This window comes from Amphiura filiformis, chromosome 15 (genome assembly GCF_039555335.1).
Source record: "Amphiura filiformis chromosome 15, Afil_fr2py, whole genome shotgun sequence".
In the NCBI taxonomy this organism is placed as follows: domain Eukaryota; kingdom Metazoa; phylum Echinodermata; class Ophiuroidea; order Amphilepidida; family Amphiuridae; genus Amphiura; species Amphiura filiformis.
In genome coordinates, this window is record NC_092642.1 from 40,330,926 (window position 1) to 40,354,578 (window position 23,653).

General features: G+C 36.7%; 1 protein-coding gene across 2 annotated transcripts; it reads left to right on the forward strand.

Annotated features, from left to right (window-relative positions):
* Window positions 1-540: 540 nt before the first annotated feature.
* LOC140171639 (heterogeneous nuclear ribonucleoprotein A1, A2/B1 homolog) lies at window positions 541-23,455 on the forward strand. Of its 2 annotated transcripts, XM_072194928.1 has the most exons (9): window positions 541-633; window positions 7,155-7,195; window positions 8,048-8,175; window positions 8,660-8,827; window positions 9,329-9,454; window positions 10,393-10,462; window positions 14,178-14,666; window positions 14,996-15,090; window positions 20,029-20,133. In XM_072194928.1, the coding sequence occupies exons 1-8, from the start codon at window positions 599-601 to the stop codon at window positions 15,061-15,063; spliced, it is 1,125 nt and encodes a 374-aa protein (XP_072051029.1). In that variant the 5' UTR covers window positions 541-598; the 3' UTR covers window positions 15,064-15,090; window positions 20,029-20,133. The 2 variants fall into 2 exon arrangements, with proteins under 2 accessions (XP_072051029.1, XP_072051030.1); XM_072194929.1 differs by lacking the exon at window positions 14,996-15,090 and having other exon boundaries at window positions 20,029-23,455.
* Window positions 23,456-23,653: the final 198 nt, after the last annotated feature.

Below are 23,653 nucleotides of genomic sequence, written 5' to 3' on the forward strand. Positions count from 1 at the left end.
GCGCATGCGCGAGCCGGGAAGTTCAAGCTTGCTGTAGAATCGGTCCCTACACATGTACGACACGTTTGCAACGCCCCGACTCAGGTGTCAATTTGTGGATTAAATTAAATAAAATTAAATATCTTTTTTTCTATATGTCCGTTTCTCCGTCTCCCGGGGAATTGACTTGAAAACACTATGAGGATTACTCAGTTAATTTTGAGGACAAAATCATGAAATTGGTGGTGTACGGGAATTTTTATGGCTGTTTTAAGGCCAAAAAATATGATTTTTTCGAAATTTTTTTGACCGAAAATTCGACCCTTTCTCGCTTATCTGATGAATTTTCAACTTCTTTTTGACATATGTGCTAGATATGACTTTGGTATTTATATTCCCTAAAGTAATTGTTGTAATTTTGCTTAGTTTTATAAAAAGAAGTGATTTTCTGCATGGAGTCGTTTTGATATTCAGCTTTGTTTACGTTTCAAAACCAAAACTGAATTTCCCGGCTCGCGCATGCGCCATGCGTTTGTTACTAGTTAAATATTGGCAACTGGATGACTTGTGATATTTCGTATTGCCCATCCCTAAAAAAGCACGCGTTTTCAAAATCAAAATGGCGTACGAAGATCGAGGCGAAGTTGAACAAAGGTAAGCTTAAAAAAATTAAAAATTAGAGAATAGAAGAGACGAATTTTAGTTTATAGTATCTATTATCGTGTCCTATAAGATATGCAGATCCAATATTTTGAGCAGTGGATGGCGGCACAGGTCTGCAATGGCACTAATCTTTAGTGCTACTGCCAGATGGATACAAAAAAAATCACATCCAAAAAAAATAAAATTAAAATGCTGAATGGGAATCCATGAATCCATCCATATGTCCATGCATTATTATCTGCACAACTGCCACAAGTTACCTCATAGCTCACAGTATTGTATCTATGACATTTTAAATACCATGCATCTTGCTATATAACGACCAAAAGATAAATGACTGACTATCATTGAGGACTGAGTTCCGCAGTCTAGCATCTTGCACTGGTCTTCAGTTCAATAACATTTTATGTAGGTAACCCAGGCAAACCTTAGTTAACACATTTGCTAGTCAGCCAAATTGGCCGACAATGTCAATGCATATTTACATAGAAATTTAAAACAAATGGCCGAAGAAGGAAACGTACATAAATATGTTTTCTATACTTCACTTGACCCAAATATATGATTTTTTATGGTGATAAGTCACTCGCACATGGAATTTTAGAAGGATTTGGATAGCAGTTCCATTAAAACAAGCTGCTATCATAATGAGACTAAGATCTAGAAACACCCCCAAAATGCCGATTTGGGGAATTTTGCTAGCTGAAACTTTTTGATGAAAGTCAATCTTTGACAAGATGTAACTTTTCTACGGAAAGTGCTATGAAAAAATGGTTTTCAGTTTTGGCTTTGTTTACTCAAGGTAGGGGGGTCACATCATTATTTTATCTACAATATAAATGTTTGGCATTAAGTTTTTCAGAAGCATCTTGCAAAAAGATGAAGATAGCAATTTAAATGGTTCAAATTGGATAAAGCGTTTTCGAGAAAAATTGCTGTTTTTCAGCATGATTGGATAAAAACGCATGTTTTCGACAATATGGCATGTTTGAAGACTAAAAAATCAAAATTATATGCTTCCTATGTCTGATTTTCACTTTAAGTTGCTGTATAACTGAGTCTTTCAACATAGATATGTCAAGAGGTACATCATTTGCTTCAGTTTTTGAAAAAGATTACTCCAAATATGGACTAAAACACCAAAATCAAGGATCGTCACTCTCATTTTAACCCCTTGCAGAATAAAATTGCAGGTTTACGACAATCTCAGATTAAAAATATGAATTGTGAATGGCTGCATTTACACTAAGCCAACTCTAACCCTTGGGTTGAAACACAAAAACAACAACAAAAGCTTCATGTGCATCAAAATATTGTGAGAAATTGCCTCCAAAGTGGGAAAAATCTAGAAAATCAAGGAAATTGCCGCTCAATGTAAAAAAAGTGCTACAGAATGAAACAGCAAGTTACGGACACCCTCGAATAAAAATATCAACTTTGTACATCCATATTCAAGGTAAAACAACTCTAGGACTTCAAGTTGGTCCACTGCAGTAGATAAAAACAACAAGTTGGTCATAATATGTTGATAACTACACTCCAGAAATGGAAAAATATGAAAACTTCACAAGTAAGGTCAACAATTTCTATATGGGAAAATACACAGGAAAATGGCCAAAAAACAAATGTTTCAATATATTGCCATTTTTGAACCCAACATCCTAGAAATTTCTTGTTTACGCCAAAAGAAAGATATTTTTGTGGAGATTCAGGAAAAAGGAGTCTCAATTTGATTGAACATGTGGCACACAGTAGAGTAACTCATCAACTACAGTCAACATATCAAAATTTCACCCTTGGACGGCGTTTCCTATGGGAAAATACACACGCTTTCGGGCAAAAAACATCAAATTTTCAAATTTATCGTAGAAAAAACAAGTTGTGCCAAAATAAAGATACATTTCTCATGGTTCAGAAAAAGTAACTTTAAAATTCACTACATCGTTGGCACCGGGTCGAAAAACTCACTTTCTAAAGGCAATTTCTTAATTTCTTCTGCGGATCCAGACACTGGTCTTTGCTGATAAATAATCGGGTGCTTTCACAGAGCCGCCATGTAAAATTCAAAAGGTCAATAGACCTAAAAAAATATTTTTTTTGTAACTACACATATACTAAATAAATATTTCAAAATGTTTAGGTCTGTATGAAGAAAACAATTTGATATTTTTTATGCTCAAAACATGCCATTGTTCATTTATGGGTCGTATGCAGACACCTAATGAGCAAATGTGTGACCCCCCTACTCAAGGGCTTTGATTTGATATAAAATGATGCAGTTTGATGGCAAATTTGAATTCACCTAGCATACCTATTTTATGACGATGTCGATGTCATGAATAATTGGTCATCATTCATCAAACCATATCATCATATAGGTATGCTACTAATGCTAGGTGAATTCAAATTTGCCATCAAACTGCATCATTTTACATATCAAATTAAAGCCCTCGAGTAAAGAAAGACAAAACATGACAAACATTTTTGTCATAGCACTTTCCGTAACAAAGTTACATCTTGTCAGACAAAGATTGACTTTCATCAAAAAGATTCAGCTAGCAAAATTCCCCAAAACGGCATTTAGGGGTGTTTCTAGATCTTAGTCTCATGGCGATAGCAGCTTTTTTTTAATGGAACTGCTCTCAAAATCCCTCAAAAATTCCATGTGCGACTTGATTATCACCATACAAAATCATATATTTGGGTCAAGTGAAGTATAGAAAACATTTTTATGTAGGTTTCCTTCACCGACCTATTCTTGAAAAAAATTTCTATGTAAATATGCATTGTGTTTGGGCCCCGGTCTCGGCGAATTTCGCTGACTAGTAAATGTGTTAACTAAGGTTTGCCTGGGATACCTACATCATAATACTAATCATGGCGTGTCTGTCCGTCCCTCTGTCCGCACGCTAATGCGTGCTCGTGGTGCGTATTACGTGCGCGCTATCGCGTAGTGCACGGAGTATACCGACGGGCGCTGTGCGAGCATCGGAAAGCATTACAGTGTGGTTAATCGTGCAGGTGCATCTCATCAGAATCCAAAACGGCACACGTGCAGAGGCCTATTACCGTATTGGTCCGAGTATAGTCCCACCCGTTTTTTAGGTGAAAAAAACTTCAAAATTGGGGTGGGATTATACTCCAATTTAAAAAAAAGTTGTTTATTTTTTTTCCGGTTTTGGAGTGTCCTGGACCTAGACCTAGATGCTAGGATCATTCATGGTTGACCTAAAAAAAAAATTAAAAAAAATTTCAAGATATTTTGTATTTTTAATATGAAAATTGATAATTTAGTATGAACATGTCATACTCTATTAATGATTTCAAAATGCATTGAATTTGAATGCATTTTGAAATCATTAATAGAGTATGACATGAAAACAAAGTATCAATTTTCATATTTAATAAAAAATACAAAATATCTTGAAATTTTTTTTTTTAATTTTTTTTTTTTTTTTTAATTATGAATGTTTTTATTATTTAGGTCTATGTTTAGTGACTTTTCAAAACCGAAAAAAAAAAAAACTTAAAAAAAAAAAAAAAAAAAAAAATTTTTTTTTACAATTTCTGAAATTTTTCGAAAAATGGGGGGTGGGATTATACTCGAACATGGGACTATACTCGGACCATTACGGTAATAGTTTAAAAGGTCAGGGGCTAGGCAAGTAGGCCTATAATGGGTAACAGTGTTGGGTAATTAGAGATAGTCACAAGAACCACCCAACCCGAGAACCGCGAAATCTAGTTTTATATAATAGCAAATTAAAGCCCTGGCCTTGTCCATGAGTAAAGAAGAAAGCCAAAACTGAAAACCATTTTGTCATAGTACTTTCCATGTCCATGACAAAGTTACATCTTGTCAAAGATTGACTTTCATCCAAAACATTCAGCCAACAATTGATTTTGAAGAGATTTGTTTCAAAACCCCAATACATCCACTTAACTTGCCCATTTTTGAGAACACATCAAAAATCATGAAAAAAAATCACTGATATATGGGGTTTGCAACAAAAGCAGTTTTTGGCGGATGCTTGGGTAGGATATGACTATAGCCAAAATATTAAATTCTCGATCATGAGAGCCAACTTGGGTACCGTACGCACAGTTATTTGCGCCGAGCGTACTACACAAATACCGGCGCCGTAAGCGCAAACACAGCTTTTGAGAATTGACCAATCACACGGTCGTTGGTAAGCAAGGTCAAGGTTCGGTCATGCAGGTCGCGCGATCGTGTTATTCTATGAAAAGTACGCTGACGCAGAAGGTACATCCTCTCATGATCGAGAAATTGTTATTTTGGCTATAGTATGAGCATCCTGATTCCTGCCAAAAACTGCTTTTGTTGAAAAACACCTTATCAGTGATTATTTTGATATTTTTGATATGTTCTCAAAATTGGGAAAGTGGATGTACATGTTAAAGGGGTTTTGAAACAAAGCTCTTTATTTGGCGATCTTTTCCTTTAGACCACCCTTGCTATAGGCCTAGGCTATAGGGACTAAAATTTTACTTTTGCATCAAGGTTAAAGTTGCCAAACACTTTGAAGTCAAGGTTTAATGTATTTGAAGGAGGGCAGGGTTTCGATAAATGAGGGAAATTATGGGGTAAGACTAAGAAACAAGATTTTAAACAACAAGTGAAAACGGCTATTCTGCTATAAAGTTTTTATCTAAAAAAAAAAAACAATTTAAAAATAACCGGAAAGGCAAGAGACATACCTTCATAAAATTAGCACCACTTCCGTCACATGAAGAGATGGTCAGATGAGTGGAAAGTTACAAAGAATTCATGAAATGAAAGCATTTTTCAGAAAAATAAAAGCATGTTTTTTCAAAAATTCGCCATCTTGAATTAATGCAAACTTGCATCACGCAGTAAGAAACTGCCAAATGCGCTTGAAAATGCAATTTATACGCTAGCGTAAATTACCGTCAAATGAGCGTACATCAAGCGCTCATGCTACGCGAATGTTTCGGAGCTGGCATCACTGGTTTTTCTTCTAGCTCTTTTACATATATGTCAAAATAGCGATAAAAACATGGATTTTGGAACAAAATAAAGCTTGTTCGATGAAATAAAATGTACCGGTATGTTTGTATAGTTAAAAACATGTTTAACCTTGATGCGAAAGTTAAAATTTAATAAATTAGTAATTTTGACCTATTTTAGCTGGGGTGGTCTAAAAGAAAAGATTGCCCTTTATTTGATGAATCTATCATTGTCTATTATTGCAAAACAAGACAGCATACATGTAGTCTCATCATGATAGAGCAGCTTTTCTATAGGTCACTACGGTCATTCGGGTAAGTTTTTAACATCCGGGTTATATGCGTTGACGTTCAAACAAAACGTAAACATGGTAAATGCCGATTGTTGTTGTTTGGGTTTGGTGCCGCGCTTTAAAATGAGGGGTGAACCAAACTTACACGGTACACCTGCATTTTAAAAGCAAACTACCGGTACCGTACCTGAAAAGAATAAAGTAATAAACATAGCATAATTTTGATTTTCATTTCTGATTCCTAGATTTGTTTTCTTTTTGTTGCTTAATGTCCCAAGTGGAATAAAGCAAGCAGAAACAACATTGTCATTGATCTTGACTTGTTGTAATATGTGATGTGTGAACAGAACTTAGGAAGAAAATTAAGCGGAAGAAAGAAAGAATAAAGATAAATTCTTTTTTTTTTCTGCTGTTTTGATCCACCGACCCCTCAGGTGGGGCATGTGGTGTGGACTGTGGATGAGAGCAGGTCCCCATTTTTGTGTCATGTATCTGGGCTCTGCCCATTGTGTAATTTTGTATCACATGGCATGCCTGGGTGTGCAGTCGCTTTGTGCTGAGAAAACTAACTTATTTCTTTCTGAACAGTTAGCTAATAGTTAGCCAGAACAGGTTGCTTCTAGCCTTGGGTTAATGACTGAATGGTGGGTGTGTGTGTGCCAGTGCTGTACGGTGCAAAAACTGATTGAGGAGCCAATGGCTCCTAACTTTATAAATCCTAACTTTATAAATTTAGGCGCCCAAATTTTGCTCCCAAGTAAAAAAACTGAGGCGCCAACGCACCGTATTCCAACTTTTCTCGAAGTCATTCTGCTACAATGTTTATATCTACGTTCAATTTTAAGGGGGTTTCCCTGTCACAGCCACATGTTGCGTTGAATGAATCATACCTGCTCCACTCAATCTACATACTCCATACACAGCATGTACAGTGTAGGCCTATAATAGATATGTTCAAGTTCCAGAAAGTCCCCATTGAGATGTCATGATATTCATAGCCGTACATTTGTACTATTGAACACTACATTATTTACATCGCTTTTGCATTTGCTGGCGAATAAAAGCTTCAACAGTTGGTCGCCATTGGCGCCAAGGATTGAAGGTTTAGTCGCATCAGAAAAAATCTAGTCGCCAATGCGCCTAAATTGGTCGCACCGTACAGCACTGGTGTGTGCTGTCCGGGCCATGTGGATAATTTATTAATCTGACTTGAATTTTGTTGTTTTTCAGAAAACTTTTCTGTGGTGGACTTAGTCCAGACACAACAGAAGGTAAGTATGGATGTTACCGTATAGCCAGCAGATTTTTACATTGAATACCATACATTAAATATTTTTGTGTCGCCTGAAGAATATTCAGGAGGCACAGACTAATTACAGCATGGAAAATGCGGCAGATTTACACTACCTTTTTTTCTTCAAAATACTGCCAATTTGCCAAAAACAATCTGTGGTTTATTCTTAGTGTAAGAGAGCACGAAATACTAACAGGATTAGAGTGAGGGTTAGGGTTAAGAATTAGGGTAATGGTTAGGGGTAGGATTAGGGTTAGGATTAGAGTTGGGATTTGTTTGGTATTCTCTTACACGAAGGATACAATGTACACCCAATCTGTGAAATGTAATAAAAGTTATTTATAAAGTCAAAAGTAAACATTTCATATTAAAAAAAATCAGCATGATGTCATGTGGAAATTTTCACTCATTTAATGTTTTTTATTTTTTTTTAATTAATAAAAGTTACTGTAATTAGTTTAGATCCAAGTAAAATCAGTAAACATAATGACTTAGTTCAATTCAAACCAATTCAAACCACGCAACTTGATAGCTAATTAATGCTGTGGCACAGACAGGACATTTAATTTTGGTGACCAATTCAAAAATGTTTGAATATCTGTTAATTACAAAATTATCTTCTCTGAGGCACTCACAATCAAATTTAGTTATTTTCAAACATGGAAAAATTGACCCTAAAACCAGGTGACCCGATCGGATCTAGTTACATGTAGCTTGTTGTCTTAATTTGATTCAGCTGAGATCCACATACCAATCAATAAGAATTTACTTTTCATTAATTTTTTGAAGCAACTTACAATGGTTTGATTTGTAATTTCTTCTTTCACAGATAGCTTACGGGAGTATTTTGGCTCGTTTGGCACTGTGGAAAATTGTAGCGTGAAGTGGGACCAAGTCACACAAAGGTCAAAGTGCTATGGGTTTGTCACATTTGCTGATGAAAGTGTTGTTAAAGATGTAAGTAGAGCAAGAGTTTGGGTGCACTGCAGGCCTCAAAAACACTTTTTTATTTGATTTCAGGGGCTACTTTTGAGAAAACAATCACTCCTCACTTCGGGGCTAACTGTCAGACTTCGGGGGCTAAATACCCATGTATCTGATTTATTATGAGTTCTAAGGAGCCACAAACCTCTTAGGCACTGTCAGTTAGATCTTCGTTTGGCACATGCACATCTTGCATGTAAAGTCATTTTGGCATACACAGTCAAACTGAACTATGTCTCCTTCTCCGTTTCTAGGTTGTCATTTGAGATAGTACACACCCTGATACAGCCTTGGAAAAGGGGAAATATTGCTCATGGGATTTTGTTGGGGAAAGGGAAACTCTGGGAATTTTTGTTTTTATGAAATGCTAAAGAATCCTGTTGTTTTCAAGCACAAATGAATGACTATCAAGTGTCTTTAAATGTTTCTGCCCTAACTTTTTCATTTCCTTCTTCAGGTAATAAATGCAGGTAATCATTTAATAGATGGCAAGAGCATCGAAGCAAAACGTGCAACCAAACAGAAGAGATATGAAAAACCCAGACCAAAGAAAGTTTTTGTCGGAGGTGTACCCAATGGTATCACAGAGGAGGAGATGAAAGACCACTTCGGTCAATTTGGTGAAGTACGTAACATGTTTCAGGTTTTTTATCCATCCTAATTTTAAAGGGAAGGCTTGAGTACGGACCTTTTAAGTAGAGTCGGTCGGTTGGGCGTGTTTTTTTTAGTGGGTCAGGCTAAAATTACCCTAAAATTTCACCAAAATCTGAAAAATTTGAAAAAAATCTGAAAATTTTATTGCAAACACATTTTCTAAAAGATTTCAGCCAAAATTAATACATTTTTGCCCGAAAATGGCTGATTTTACCCAAATTTTAAAAAAACAAAAGAAATTTCTCAAAAATGCAAATTCTGGGTCAATTGGGCCTGTAGAACTTTTTTTTGTTGCCTAATAGTGAATTTCATTGGGTCAAACATATTAATGGAAAAATGACACAAAGCAAAATATAATGATAAAACTTGAAAACAGGCAACACTTGTGATCCGTGGATCGCCATCAGAGTTTGCAAATAACAAAAAAAAAACCCATTGTATAATGTTTTCTCCTATATGTTTCTCTCTTCAGATTCAAGAGGTAGTGTTCCCAGTAATCCCAGAGACACAGAAGAGAAGAGGTTTTGCCTTTGTAGAATTTACCAGTGAGGATTCAGTGGAACAAGCATGTCAAGCCAAATTCCAATCTCTTAACGATGTAAATATATTTGATGTTGATTCCTGATAACATTGCCTGTAGCCAGCCTCTTGTTCGCCCAGTACAACATGGGAATTTGTGTCTTATATTTAAGGCTCTCACCAATTTCCGGGTACCCGAGTTCCCGCCTGTCCTTGGCCTACGCGGGTCAAAATTCATGGGTCAAAGTACCTGAAAAATAGGCCTTAAATTACTTGTTATTCAAGTTTGGAAAACAGAGAAATACTACTATTTAGAAGAAAAAAAATAGCATTTTCCCCCTAATTAGCAGTATTTCTTTAATAACAAGTACTTTAATTTAACAGTTAGAGCCTATAACTTCTTTTTTTTCTTCAATTTTTATATATAAAAAAAAAAGGAAAAAAAAAGAAAAGATTCATGCCTGAAAATTCAATCAGGTACCCGAGGGCATAATTACCTGTTAGGTGAGAGCCCTACTTATGTTCATTCTCAATTATACTGGAATATTACCAGTCTACCAGAGTAATAGACCATGAAGCCATATGTTAATTAATTTACTTCCTTTGCACACCTCCGGCAATGTCACTGCCTGATATAAGTGCCCACATACTACAGGGTTTTGTCTCAAATTGAGAATATGTAGAAAATGAAATCAATTAATTTCGCAAGGTATTTCTAACAGGAAAACACTTACTATTATAAGTGACCAATTTTGGCATTAAAACCTCGCTGTTTCTTCACCATATATAGGTAAGCATTACCAGTTAGCATCAGCAAATTTCTGCCAATCCAATATCTTACCGGCGACGCCAGTATCGGCCCGATTCGGTTAAATCGGTTGAGGCCTAGTCTCAATGAGACATTAGACTTTTGATGAGGGGGCAGCATCATGGGACAGTTGGTAGTCTAATGTTTCATGTTCAATTAATGTTTTATTCAAGGTTGCATTGATGTCTTTTGTTTGCTTGTTTTTACAGAAAAAAATTGAGGTGAAGCCTGCCACACCTAGGGAAAATACCCGAGACGGAGGAGGCCGAGGCGGTGGAAGTAAGTAAAATAAGTGATTTGTTAAAAATTCGAATTGCACTAATAAAATTAGTAAAATATGTTTTTTTTCAGTGACAGTAATTGTAATGATAAAAACATGTTGTCTTGTATAATGTAACTATGCCCAAATAAGAAGGTAGATGTTATCAACTACATGCATACGTATAATGATGTATACGGATGTGAATAATTAAAAAGATGTCATCTTGCGACTTCCCACCCCCTCGCTGTACTGGTACCTCTCTTCATTATGGCTCTAGAAAGGGGAGCAAGTGCCAGAGATCCCTGTTAGTATCTTTTGGATCAATTCCAGAGACGGAGTTTTGAGAAATCATCAGGTCTGGTGACCTCTTGTTCGAACACTTATTTTGCAAGTACACCATCTCCATGGTGGTGCCCTGTAGTTCTTGGTGGGATATAAGGGGGAGGGGGAGTCTGACCATAAGTGGACATTTTGCAGACCTCTTATTATGAATGAAAAGCTATCTAATCTAAATCCATTGGTTAATTCTTTGCACTGACTGGGAATTGTTTTCAATGTGATGAGCACCCACCACTGAAATGATGATAAACCATTGTCTTTTTAAGAAGCTAGAGGTTCATGGCTATATGATGTTGTCGTAGTTCAAATGACATACAAAGTGCACACACAGTTTTTTGTATGGAACGAATTATAACCCCGAATGATGAGTGCATTGTGATGTGAAAAGGAGTTAAAATCCCAAAAGTCCTATCTGCAGTGAAATAAAACCAGCCATTACTTTGTAGCTATAGTCCATGTGGCTTCCTTGAGACAGAAGCACCCGCGTGTGATACATGTGCTATCAAAGGCGGTGTATCTGTTGTGTGCGAATGTGGCACGAAGTGACTGCGCCTACAGATACACTGCCTTTGTGTTGCGGAAGCCAAATGGACGGTATGCACACAGAAGTATGCGCGCATAAATATACTAATAAAACGAACAGAGCATTGACAAAAAGCAAACCAAAAAAAAAAAAGGCCAACTGTTATTAGCTCATTGCCTTGTGAATATTTAATGCGTTTATGAATCATATGTAATGAATTCTTATTCTCTCACTATTTTGCTGCCTCCTATATCTTTTTTCCTTCCCTCTCCATCTTTTTTATCTCCTAAATAAATTCTCAATTGCTCAATTCCCAGTATGACTGCCAATTTGTTGCCCATTCTTGTCATAGTTTTTGTGTTACCTGAACAATGTTCATTGAAGGTCACCTGGAGTCTATGGTAAAGATTGTTGGATTTTAAGGAGATTTCTAGCGATTAACTAATTAGCGAAAGCAGGCGACACTTGTGGTTCACGAACCGCCTTGGTTTTTTTTGTCATACAAGAATAACCATTTACCATTGTAAATGTAAGGGGTGGTAACCGTGGTATTATAAGTTGAAACCATGATTTGTTTTATGACAAGTTTTTTCCTAATTTTCATGACATGATAAACTGCCTTTGATTCAGTAAGGATTTTCTTCAACTCTCAGACTAGGTACTGTTTGCCCTCAGCAATATGGAGCCCAGTCCCCAGTGTAGCAATATCAGTGTAAAGAATGCTTGATATGCTTGCCCCATTGTACACTTACTACGCCTGTTGTCTTTCAGAGTGGGAATATATTCCAGCTAGCATTGTTCCCGCAGCCGCTGCTTGATACGGGGGGAGCAAAGCCTCGACTCAACAGCACATATGCGTCGACGTCAGTCACCCGGCGACCGTCTCTGCGGAGTATGCACCGGCGGGCGACTCAGGAGTAAAACAGGTCGGGCTTAGGCCAATTTCACAAATATGGTGCTAAGTCTTAGGCCATCCAAGAGAACGAAGTCAAATAGATTTGGGTCAGAGATTGGTTTATGTGATGATCATTATATATATATACTTTTCTTTTAGGCTCAAGTCCAAGTTATGTAAAGGAATAGTATGCAGAAACCATCCATCGTCATCCGAGGGTTCCATTAGACCTTTCCATTTACTATGAACAGTCATTTTTGTAAAATAGATTTGTTTTTCATATAGCATGCACTTACTCCCATCTTTCTTTTAGGCCAACAGTACAAGTTCAATATGAGGACCATTATGGTTTGGCGAGTTACTACTACTACGATGTTGAATATTGTTATTATTGCTTTTGCATAGGGTTTAGGTCTATCAACACAAAATTTGAGCAGGAGGCACAAAGTGGCAGAAGTCGCCATAGCAAATTCAGTTGACATGTTTCAAAAGTTTTGCAGTGTGTATGAATCACAAGTTTGGAGCTACAGACACGTCCCAAGTTTGAGACAAATATGGTTGTGCAATTATTAAGAGGGTATGTTGCATTCTGTGCATGTGGATCAAAGATTGCGCCCTAGCATTTGCCGCCCCAGTTTTACGCTGAGAGTACATGATATAAGTAGCGTGGCCTGGCCATGTATTGGTTGATTGCTTCATGTGCCACACACACATGCTTATTTCCTTCAAGAGATTGCAATTTGAATACACATATCAACTGCTCAGTGCCAGAAGTGGGTAAGTGTAATAGCTGCCCTGTGAACATTTGGCAATTTACACACATAATTATATTGTACTCATCTGCACATGGCAGCTATTGCACTTACCCACTTCTGGCACTGAGCAGTCGATATTCTCTATAACAGTCAGGTGTATTTGGACTTGACGTAAAACATTTGTAAACTTGCGAAATATATCTGCACACTTGGAGCAAATCTTGTATTTTAGATCAAAACATTCTACGGTGTGATGCACAACTTATATTATTTTCATCACTTGACCGTTCTGCTTCTGCTGCTTTGTACATACCTGCATGTACATACTGAACATTTCATTTTTTTTATTGAATAATACTTCAAATTTGATTGGTTTTGACTTGAAAAGCATTTGTGTTGGTTGGCCTCAATACCTAGGCTCAATGACCTTAGGTTGTTATTTATTTCTATTTAGGTGATGCATTGGGTGTTGAAATGGTTGTTAGACCAACCTAATTAGGTTTGTCACTAAATTCCAGCCAGAGAAGTATCAATATACATCAATGGAAGTGTGGCGTGGAGCTTGTAGGTTAACCAATTGCAAAATATTTTCAAAATGTATGGAGGTCTTCTAGACTCCAAATTGTTTTGCTTAAATTGTGCAATATTTTACTGTAACCTGAATGTTAATGTCAAGAGTTTCCCCAAATCATTGGTGTCTAGTAACTGGTGTCAGAACCAGAGACACATTATGCAGTTACACACAGTACAAATCTAGAAATTCACACTCCCTGTGTCACGTGTGTGTCATTATTTTGCATAGGGGGTGTAAAGATTTCAACTGGAATAGCCCATATATTAGAACTTTGGATTTGCCTAACATTTTGGAAGTAGATTCATAAAAGCACTTTCAGAATCTCTAAGTAGGTTGCTGCTTATATGGCCTGCATAAACACAGAAGACTGATTTGATGGTTGGTCATTATGTGCATGTTTACCAAGCTCTGCACCATTTTGGAAGTGCCTTATGATCAGCAACACCACGTGATCTGAGGATTTTGGAAGTGCCTTGTATGACCTAATTCTTTTTTGTTTTATGTGATAGATCCAATAAAAAATTGAATGGTCCCAATTTTTTAACCATTTGGTTACAGAACAAGATGCTACACTTTCATTGATGATATATTTTCCAAGTTTAAAACATTCTGTTGCTCATCCACCTGATTTCATTTGTTAATCCAGGAGGTGGTTTTGGTGGTGGTTACGGCGGCGGTGGTGGATTTGGCGGAGGTGGATATGGCGGCGGCGGTGGATACGGCGGTGGTGGTGGATACGGCGGTGGTGGTGGATACGGCGGCAGTGGTGGATACGGCGGCAGCGGTGGATACGGTGGTGGTCGTGGAGGCAGAGGAGGAGGAGGATATGGTGGTGGAGGTGGCTACGGAGGAGATGACGGTGGATACGGCGGCGGTGGCTATAGCGGTGGTAGCAGAGGAGGTGGAGGCGGTTACGGAGGAAGTGGTGGATATGGTGGAAGCAGTGGTGGCGGATACGGTGGAGGAGGATATGGAGGCAGTAGCGGCGGTGGATATGGAGGCAGTAGCGGCGGCGGATACGGTGGCAGCAGCGGTGGTTATGGCGGCAGCAGTGGAGGCGGATATGGTGGTAGTGGAGGAGGAGGTTACGGAGGTGGCGGTGGAGGATACGGCGGAGGAGGTGGTGGAGATTACGGCAAGTATAATTTACGTTATCCATAAGTAAAAAACAAATTCAAGTAAACAGCAAGTACTTATTTTGATTCTTCATGTACCTTGGAACTAGATAAATTGGGTGGTTGACAATGAATTCTATATTATCTATGAAACAAAAGTTATTAATAAAACATTAATAAAGATCTTGGAAATGTTGATTAAACTAAAAACACAATGCAAAATAAAACTTTTTATAATATGACAAACACATGTCCAAATATTTTCTATGTAAATAATGATCACAAGCATCAAATTACTAGCTTCAGCTTAGACTAAGCCAAGCCTTTTGATACCATTTATTTTGTGTAGGCTCAGGATTTGGAAAGTCTTCCAGAGGGGGTAGAGGTGGAGGTGGATATCATCCTTATGGGCGATAGATAGTAGCAAATTCTGGTCTAATTCAGGTGGGTAATCATATCCATCACAAACAAGCACTTGAGTCAGTTCTCCCAACATACAGTTATGTTTTAAAGCTGTTATGCATACGTGCAATGACTTTGTTGGAGACTGGGCATCAAAACTTCATAATCTATTAACATGAGGTCAAATGCAAACATTTCACTGATGCATGTGTCCAGACTTGTGTCCAGATGTCTAAAAACTGAAATATGAGCCACTTACTGTAAAGCAGGATATGTTCACATGCTTCAAAGTTGTACAGTACTAAGGTTAAGTTTTCCATGCGCAACCCTATGCGGAGTGCTATTCAGATGGTACTGCATGTAAACTACCAAGATTGCTTGGTACCCAGTGCCATAACTTCGTGTAGCAAGCATAGATATACTTGTCATTGAGGACCATTTGAATAGCGCTAAGCATAGCGTGGCGCATGGGAAAATTAACCTCGGTAATGTTTGTAAACATCAAGGATATGCACAATTTTCATGCACACAAATATTTGATTTTGCATGCATTCTTTTCCCCCAACAATACATTATTCAAATTAGGTGTAGTATAATTGGGTCACGGCTGTTCCCTAAGCATCCAATTACAAGAAAGTATAATGTCTTCTATATATTTAGCATTTTAACATGTTTTATTGGGAAGAAGCACTGTCACTTGCACACTAACTGTTGGTAAACAACTAGACGAAAAGTTTGTATTCCTTCCTCAAGTCATACATTTATTTAAAAATCAATACAAATAAAAGGTTTGCATCAATTTTTATGAATGAATAATGCAAATTGAATTTTTGCGATCTAGAATATCTTTTCTCAATTTTTTTGAATAGCCATAAAAAAGTGATTCCTGGTAAGCCCAAAGTGAGTCCTGGTTTAGTGAAACAGGACTTACTTTTTCAGAAATAATATAAAAAGCTGTCAATTTCACTCATGACCCTGGACATTATCATTCATATCCATCTATTTAAGCATACATTAGACTCCGTACACCGGACGATTTTACCGTTTCTGATGTTGATTAAGACACTTCTTGCATTGATCCCCGAGATGCGGAAAAACCAATAGTCATTTAATATCACTTTCGACCAAGACAGAGATAGACGGTTGTTGTTTATATATGTGAGGTTAAACCTAACCAGTATTGTTCGGCTAGGATAAATGATGATGATCAGGTGTGACATCACCAAATAGGTGATTCCACCTGAGGATCCGGGGGTATTTGGTATTTATTCATAAACCGTATTTCGTCAAATAGTCGCCCCCCCTCAAATAAACGCCCCCACCACTTTTTTCAACCAAGATGTTTAAAAAATGCCTATATTTCCATGCTATCTTGTGTAGTAAGCTTACCAAGTTGCGCACATGGTCGATAATAGTGTCAATAATTGGCGAAAATCTGGATCAGAAACCCGGAAGTGAGCCAGAAGTCAGTGTTTCTAGTTCATAGTTCATCATTTTAGCGTGTGTTTTTACTTTACCTAATGATTTTAACGGGAATTATTGTTCTAAAATTGACCTTGAATAAACGCCCCCCCTTGGGAAAATGTAACGCCCCGGGGGCGTTTATTTGACGAAATACGGTATTTGGGACTAAATGACTTGGTTTTTCCACATCTCTGGGATCAATGCAAGAAGTATCTTAATCAACATTAGAAAGGTAAGATTGCTCCGGTTAGGAGTCTACAAAACATTTTTGTTTTGGACTATTTCAACACCTTTTATTTCTTAGCAATGAAATCATTTTTGAGTTTGTAAAAATATTCTGCTTTACAAAGTCTCTTGCTTTCAGTCATTCAGATTTAGGAATATTACATTCATTTGTTTTGTCAAAAAATGAAGCTATTGCCTGACATTACATGATACACTTTCACCAACACCTTCATCATTTGGGCTATTCCATTTTAAAATCCACACTGCCATCTCAATTAGCCATAAAAATTGTTTGATTGGTGTAACCCGGCCGACTCTATAAGTAGGCCTGACCAGTGCTGTACGGTGCGACCATTTTAGGCGCATTGGCGACTAGATTTTTTCTGATGCGACTAAATATTCAACCCCTAGCGACAATGGCGACCAACTGTTGAAGCTTTTAATCACCAGCAAATGCAAAATACGTATGTAACGTACATGTACATGTAGCATTCAAGAGTACGAACCAGCATTCGAAATTTTGGTTGTCCGGTTGCCCGGGACAACTAAAAAAGTCGCCGGACAACCAAAAATACTGATTTGGTTGTCCGCCGGACAACCATAAATCTAGCCAAAAGTCACATTTGTAGGCCTACGGACAACCAAAAACTTAGACGGACAACCAGAAATTGTAATCTGGTTGTCCGTGGGACAACCATTTATTTTTCCTAAATTCGAACACTGGTACGAACGTATGCTATGAATATGCATTTATCATGATGTCTTGATGGGGACTTCCTGGAAAACATATAGGCCTACACTGTACATGCTATGTATGAAGTATGTAGCGTACATTGGGAATATTGAGTACAGCAGCTATGAACATTCAACGCATGTGGCTGTTCAGTTGGCGCCTCATATTTTTGGGAGCCTGGGAGCAATATTTGGGCGCCTAAATTTATATAGATAGGAGCCATTGGCTCCTCAATCAGTTTTTGCACTGCAGCACTGGGCCTGACCCTAGACTTTTGTTTAGCAAACAAATAACAAATTAAAATTAAATAAAAAAGGGGAAAAAAGTTCCAAGGCCTTGATCATAATGCAATTTACAGCTTAAAAAGCGTGGGTGTAACTAAAAAAAGAAGAAAACAAAGGAAATGCCTACTGACCTACCCTAATTTTTTGTTGTTTTTATGTTATGCCAATCAAACAATTTTTTAGGTCTTAGTCAATTTTTGCTAGTTTTATGTTGAATTCCAGTTGAAAATTGTTGTAATTTATAAAACCAGTTGAATTTTGCACTGTCATCTTATTTCCACATACATCTTAAATTCAATCCATTTGGAAATTTTTGCTAGTTTTATGTTAAATTCAGCTTTAAAATGGTTGAAATTGATAAAATTGATTTGAATTTTGCACAGTTTGGCCTCAAATTAAAGAATGTGTTTGGAATTCCAAAACCCTCCACACCTTATTCACTTTTTATGGATGAAAATTAAGGCTGGCATTTTCCGAATACCCGCCCGAGATTACATTACCCAGGCAGGAAATACCCTGCCCGGGTACCCGAAAATTCAAATTCAATGCATTTTGAAATCATTAATAGAGTATGACATGAATACAAAATATCAATTTTCATATTAAAAATACAAAACATCTTGAAACATTTTTTTTAATTTTTTTTTTTAGGTCAACCATGAATGATCCTAGCATTTAGGTCTAGGTCCACCGACACTACAAAACCGAAAAAAAAAAAAAAAATCTTAAAAAAATTGTTTTGCATTTCTTGGTACCGGTTTACCCGCCCGAAAAAACGCCATTGGTACCCGGGTACAAAATTACCCGAAAATGCCAGGCCTAATCTGGACTAATTTAGACTGTTGTATGTGGGGGGTGTTGATTTTAAATGTAATAGCCCATTAGTAGCGGTTGAATGAAATTCAGTTCAGAAATGATTCTTCAAAACTTAAATTTGTTCTGGGCAAAATTCTGTGTTATTCTTCATTTTCTTCTCATGAAAATTTGTTCATTCCAGTTGTTATAAAGCCTGTTTTTTTAAACACTTGGCTATTAAAATTTGAAATACAACCACCCCTTATGGATCCATGATCTTAATCTCCCACACACGGGGTGTAGATTTCAAATGGAGTCGCACATTTGAAATTCACATTCATTGTGTGGGAGGTTAAGGTCATGTTTTCCAATGGGTGTGTATGGATTTCAATTGGGAATAGCCCAATTTGTTTTACACTAACACACTTGGATCAGTTTATTATACTTTGTTTCATCTGAAACTAACTTGTTATTAGTTAATGAAATATTTGAACAAAAAGCTGTACATGTTAAACTTCCAGGAATGCAATAGAGAAAAACAACATATTATTGCAGTACTGAAGTTAAAGTTTGCCATGCACAAGGCTATGTGAAGTGCTCTTGGGATGGTTAGCGATGAAAAACTAGCAAGATTGCATACGGGTGTAGTAACTTCATTGTCCAGCACGCATCTTGCTATACTTTACATTTAGAATAGAGCTATCTGAATGGCACTGCGCATAGCACTGTACATGGAAAACTTAACCTCGCTAGTAGGCTGGTGTGCTGCATGCAGAATGCATTTTCAATTCAATTTCACAGAAGATAGTCGCACCCATTCGTGTGATTAAGATAAAATCTTGAAAGTCTGAAGTCATTTTTGTACAGAGCTGAATTCATACTGGATCACTTTAAAAAAAAAGTGATTTTCATGCATGCTCTTTACGTACCTTCTTTCTAGGAGCCTCAGTTTGACATATTGAGAGCTTTTGCAAAAACGATGTCACTTTTTGAGTGAAGCGGTAGTCGCATGAACTGGACTGTTCAATGTGTGTTTTCAATCTGAATACATAGTCTTGTCCAGTTTGGGGATTATTCACAATTGAATAAAATTGTAAAATGTGAACTAATTTTATGCACTGAAAACCATCACCAATGGATATAATAAAAATGTTGATTGTGTAATTGGAAAAATGTTTAAATTAAGTGCAAATTGAGCCTAAAAAGCTGATATATTGTAGCTCCCCATCTTGGTGTTTTTGTTGTGACAGACTCAGTGGCAACATTACTGCTGCAGTTTACAAACATTTTCTGCAGCGATCAAAGCTGATTATTTGAGCTAGAAATTGTTGGTGAGAACAAAAATGGCAAAGTCTGTCACAGCGGATAAACACCTGGAAAACATGTTTCTATAAATTATGCTGGCTTTCTAGAATTGGTTGTGTTATCAAAATACACTATTGATGTTTATACTATCTCTCTGTTTTCTCTTTCATACAGGACGCAGACGCAAAGACTGGCACTGATGGGAAGCAGATTGTATTTCATAGTGTATCATGTTTTTTCTACACTTCAGTATCGGATGTCTACCCCCAGACTGACACAGAGAGTGTAAAAAAAATTTGATGTAATATCAGAATTTGGAAATGAAGACTTTAATTCCACCATTCAGTTGGAAACAACTTTTCAAACAAGTTTTTGTAAAAAATCTTGTGGTGCCAAATACATTGAGATATAATATCATGCAACTCAGTAGTCAGTTATAGTACTATCATGTTGTAAATAATAATTTTGGTGTTGTAAAAAAGTAGTTTTTTTCAGGTAAATAGTGTACAACAGTGCAACATTAACAGGAATTCCATGTTTTCTTGAAGTTGTTAATAGGTATGTGCAAATGTGTGTACTACAAGCATTTGTATGTGTAGCAAGGATCTGCTTGTTTGGTGCACCATACTTTACAGAAAATAATCATCTTCAATTTTCCTCTTTTGTTATCGAAACTTTGTATTTCTGTTTATGATGTCAAATCTTGGCAATAGTAATACTTGAGATTTGATTGAAAAACTATCCTTAGTCTAGAATCCGGCAGCCGATATCCTGCGGCAGATATGAACTAGGGTGCATGAGATGCTATGTAATGTAAAGCTGAAAGCACTAAAACAAACTGCAGTTCAAACCAAGTATTACACTCTAAACTTTAGCAAACTTTGCTCGAAAAGATAAGTCATCGAAAATGAATCGTAGCCACCATAATCATTAACATAAATAGGTTAAATAAGTTGCAATGTAGACTCTGCACACAGCGAGCTATCAACCTATTCATATTGTACATATTGGTGACGATAAGAACAGAACAGATATTAGTGCAACCAGGCTCGTAGCCAGGGAGGTGCAATGCCCCCCCTTAACAAAAAGTTCACTTTTCAGGGGGGAAATGTACAAATGTACCAGCCCTGAGAAGATCCAAATTTCAAATTGATCCGAAAACACTTTTTGGGGGAGTTTCAAGTCCACTTATTACATGTAAGCAAATTTGTTTAGGGAGAAAGTTCACTTGTTGGAAATTCTGCACCCTCTGCAAAAAAATCCTGGCTACGGGCCTGCGTACAACTTGACATGCTTTAATTTCTGGAGCAGGAGCTACTTAATGATTTTACGAAAGTGATTCAGGTTAGACCAGCGCTTGAAGTTAGGGCTTGGCTCTTGGGCAAGTTATATTGGATTGCTGTGATTTGCTGCACTGGCACAGGGTGTTAAGTTGTAAAATCAAGTGTGGTAAAAATGTAACATCTTTGAGTAAGGCACTCATCCAAACGAAAAATGAATGACAGTGCACTTAATCCAAAGTGTTGCGTTGTTCCTGCTTGCATTGATAACTTCATTATAACAAAGCATCAAATTGGAATGTAGATATTTTGTAAGGTTTCTTCCGTCTCAAAAAATGCCACCTATTTTTTTATCCGTGCAAACTGATAGACTTCATTATTGTAATAATCTTTTTTGTAATTTTGAAGGTACGGTTGAATTTAATAATTTCTTTCTTGGAGACATCAGAATATGTGGCACAATCTTGATTCAATCAGACAAAGGGGACATAGCAAATAAGGTGCTAAAACATGAGAAAATGGACACATGAAAAATCATAACTTTGCAGCTGAGTCCCGGGAGCTAAGTGTGCCAGGGACATCAGCTTCAGTAAGTTTAGGTTTTGAGCAAGTTAGTAATGTAATAACTCAATGCCAAATGTCTTGATTTTGGTCTGAGTGGATCGGATAGTGTCACATACGATATCTGTACTTAAATGTGGAACGATAATGGGAAAACCTTGGCATAATTATCACTTTTTTATATTGTTTAACATGTGGTGCCATGTCTCAAGTGTAAATATGTCAACTCTATTTTTGGAATGTTTTAATGTAGTAAGTAACTGTGTTCTTGATGTAGTCTTGAAAAATATGTTAGTGGTTGCGATATTTTGTGTATATGGAAACACGGATTTTGAGATTCACAGGATCTGATTAATTTTCCTTATAATCCTTCCCCCAAAAATTGGAATCAAAATGGCTCATTGCGCTGTTACACTTACAAGTGACAAGTGTTTGAAAGAGAATTCTGAAGGATATACTAATCTAAAGTCTCTTTTCTCACATCTGCTGATCTAATTATGGGTTGTGAAAGGTTTGCTACCAAAGAAGCTAAGAAATGGGTACATTCTTGGGGTTTGCTATGGATAAAGACTACTTAATGAACAAGTTCACCAGCAATGCAATGGAAATTACCAACAGCAAACCGGTTGAAACCCTCATTATATTTTGATTAATTTGAAGAAGCAAACTTTTTAAACTTAGCAAACGCTTCATAATTAGTTTGGTGGTGTGTGGGCAACAGCTAGTAAAATGTTAGGCAGACACAATTTCTAGAAGAAAGTTCTGTAAATAGTTGAATCATTTTTTATCATCTGTATTCAGGGTATATGTTGTGTATACATGTAAAAATTGTCAGAATAAAACACTTGATTTGAATACATACAGAGAAGGGGCAGATTTTAATAGTATCTTTGTGATATTCTGAGAATTCAGAGTCTGCAAAAATCGGCAAATTCCTCTCACAAAAGTTTGAACTTGTAAATTATATTTCTTGTATGTTGTCATTACAGATGGAGGGACTAGGGAGGGGATTATTATGAGTTAAAGAGCTTCATTGATCTTATGGTTTGTTCTCCATAGTATACCGAAATTGCAATGAACTTGTACCTGTATGTATCACAATCATGTGTAAAATACTATCAATTACTTTGTCCAGTAATATTTCTTGGATCTGATGTCTCCCAAGATTGCCCTGTTGTAAAAAATGTATAGTTAATGTTTCTCGTCTTGACTTAAAAATAAATTGTTGACAAATTAGAAAAATATCACAATTTCACTAAAGAGGGTGCTTAAATGTGTTTTTCCCATTTAACAGGTTTTTGGGGCAGGTCAGGGTGAGAAAGGTAAATGATTTTCTTTGCAACCAGGCAAGTGACTGAAATAAAGCCTTGTTTATTTGGAGCATTGATGAACCAGCAAACACAAAAATGTTATAAACAGGTTACTAACATGTTTGGTCCAAATGTTTAGTAACATTAAAATGTCGGGTTATATAAAAGTCATGAACATATTTTTAAAACGTTTTATAGGAAGCAAAAAACACTACAATAACATTTGTAAAATGTCAAATTTTGGTAAAACGTTTTGTTAATAATACTTTACTGTTTTGCAACAAGTTTTCAGAAATGTACGTTTGGACGTTATTAAAATGTTTTATACCCTTTTTATTTAACCCGACATTTAAATGTTTTCTGTAAAACATTTTGTGTTTTGGCAAATAATTGATTCAAGATTATATTATTTGTATTATGTGTAGGAAATAAAATTCAAGAGTCAATTCAGATGACTTGCATATTGTTTGATTATTGTATTAATGTTAAATTGAGTGATTCGCACAGTAATTTGTTCCTTTAATTAAAGAGGAAGCCCTGCCAGAGCAGTTCTTCTGGGGTGAACCAAACCTGCCTAGTAATCAAATTAATGTTATATCTGAATTTGACGGGTGCTTATTGATGCAATAACATTAAAACATCAATTAG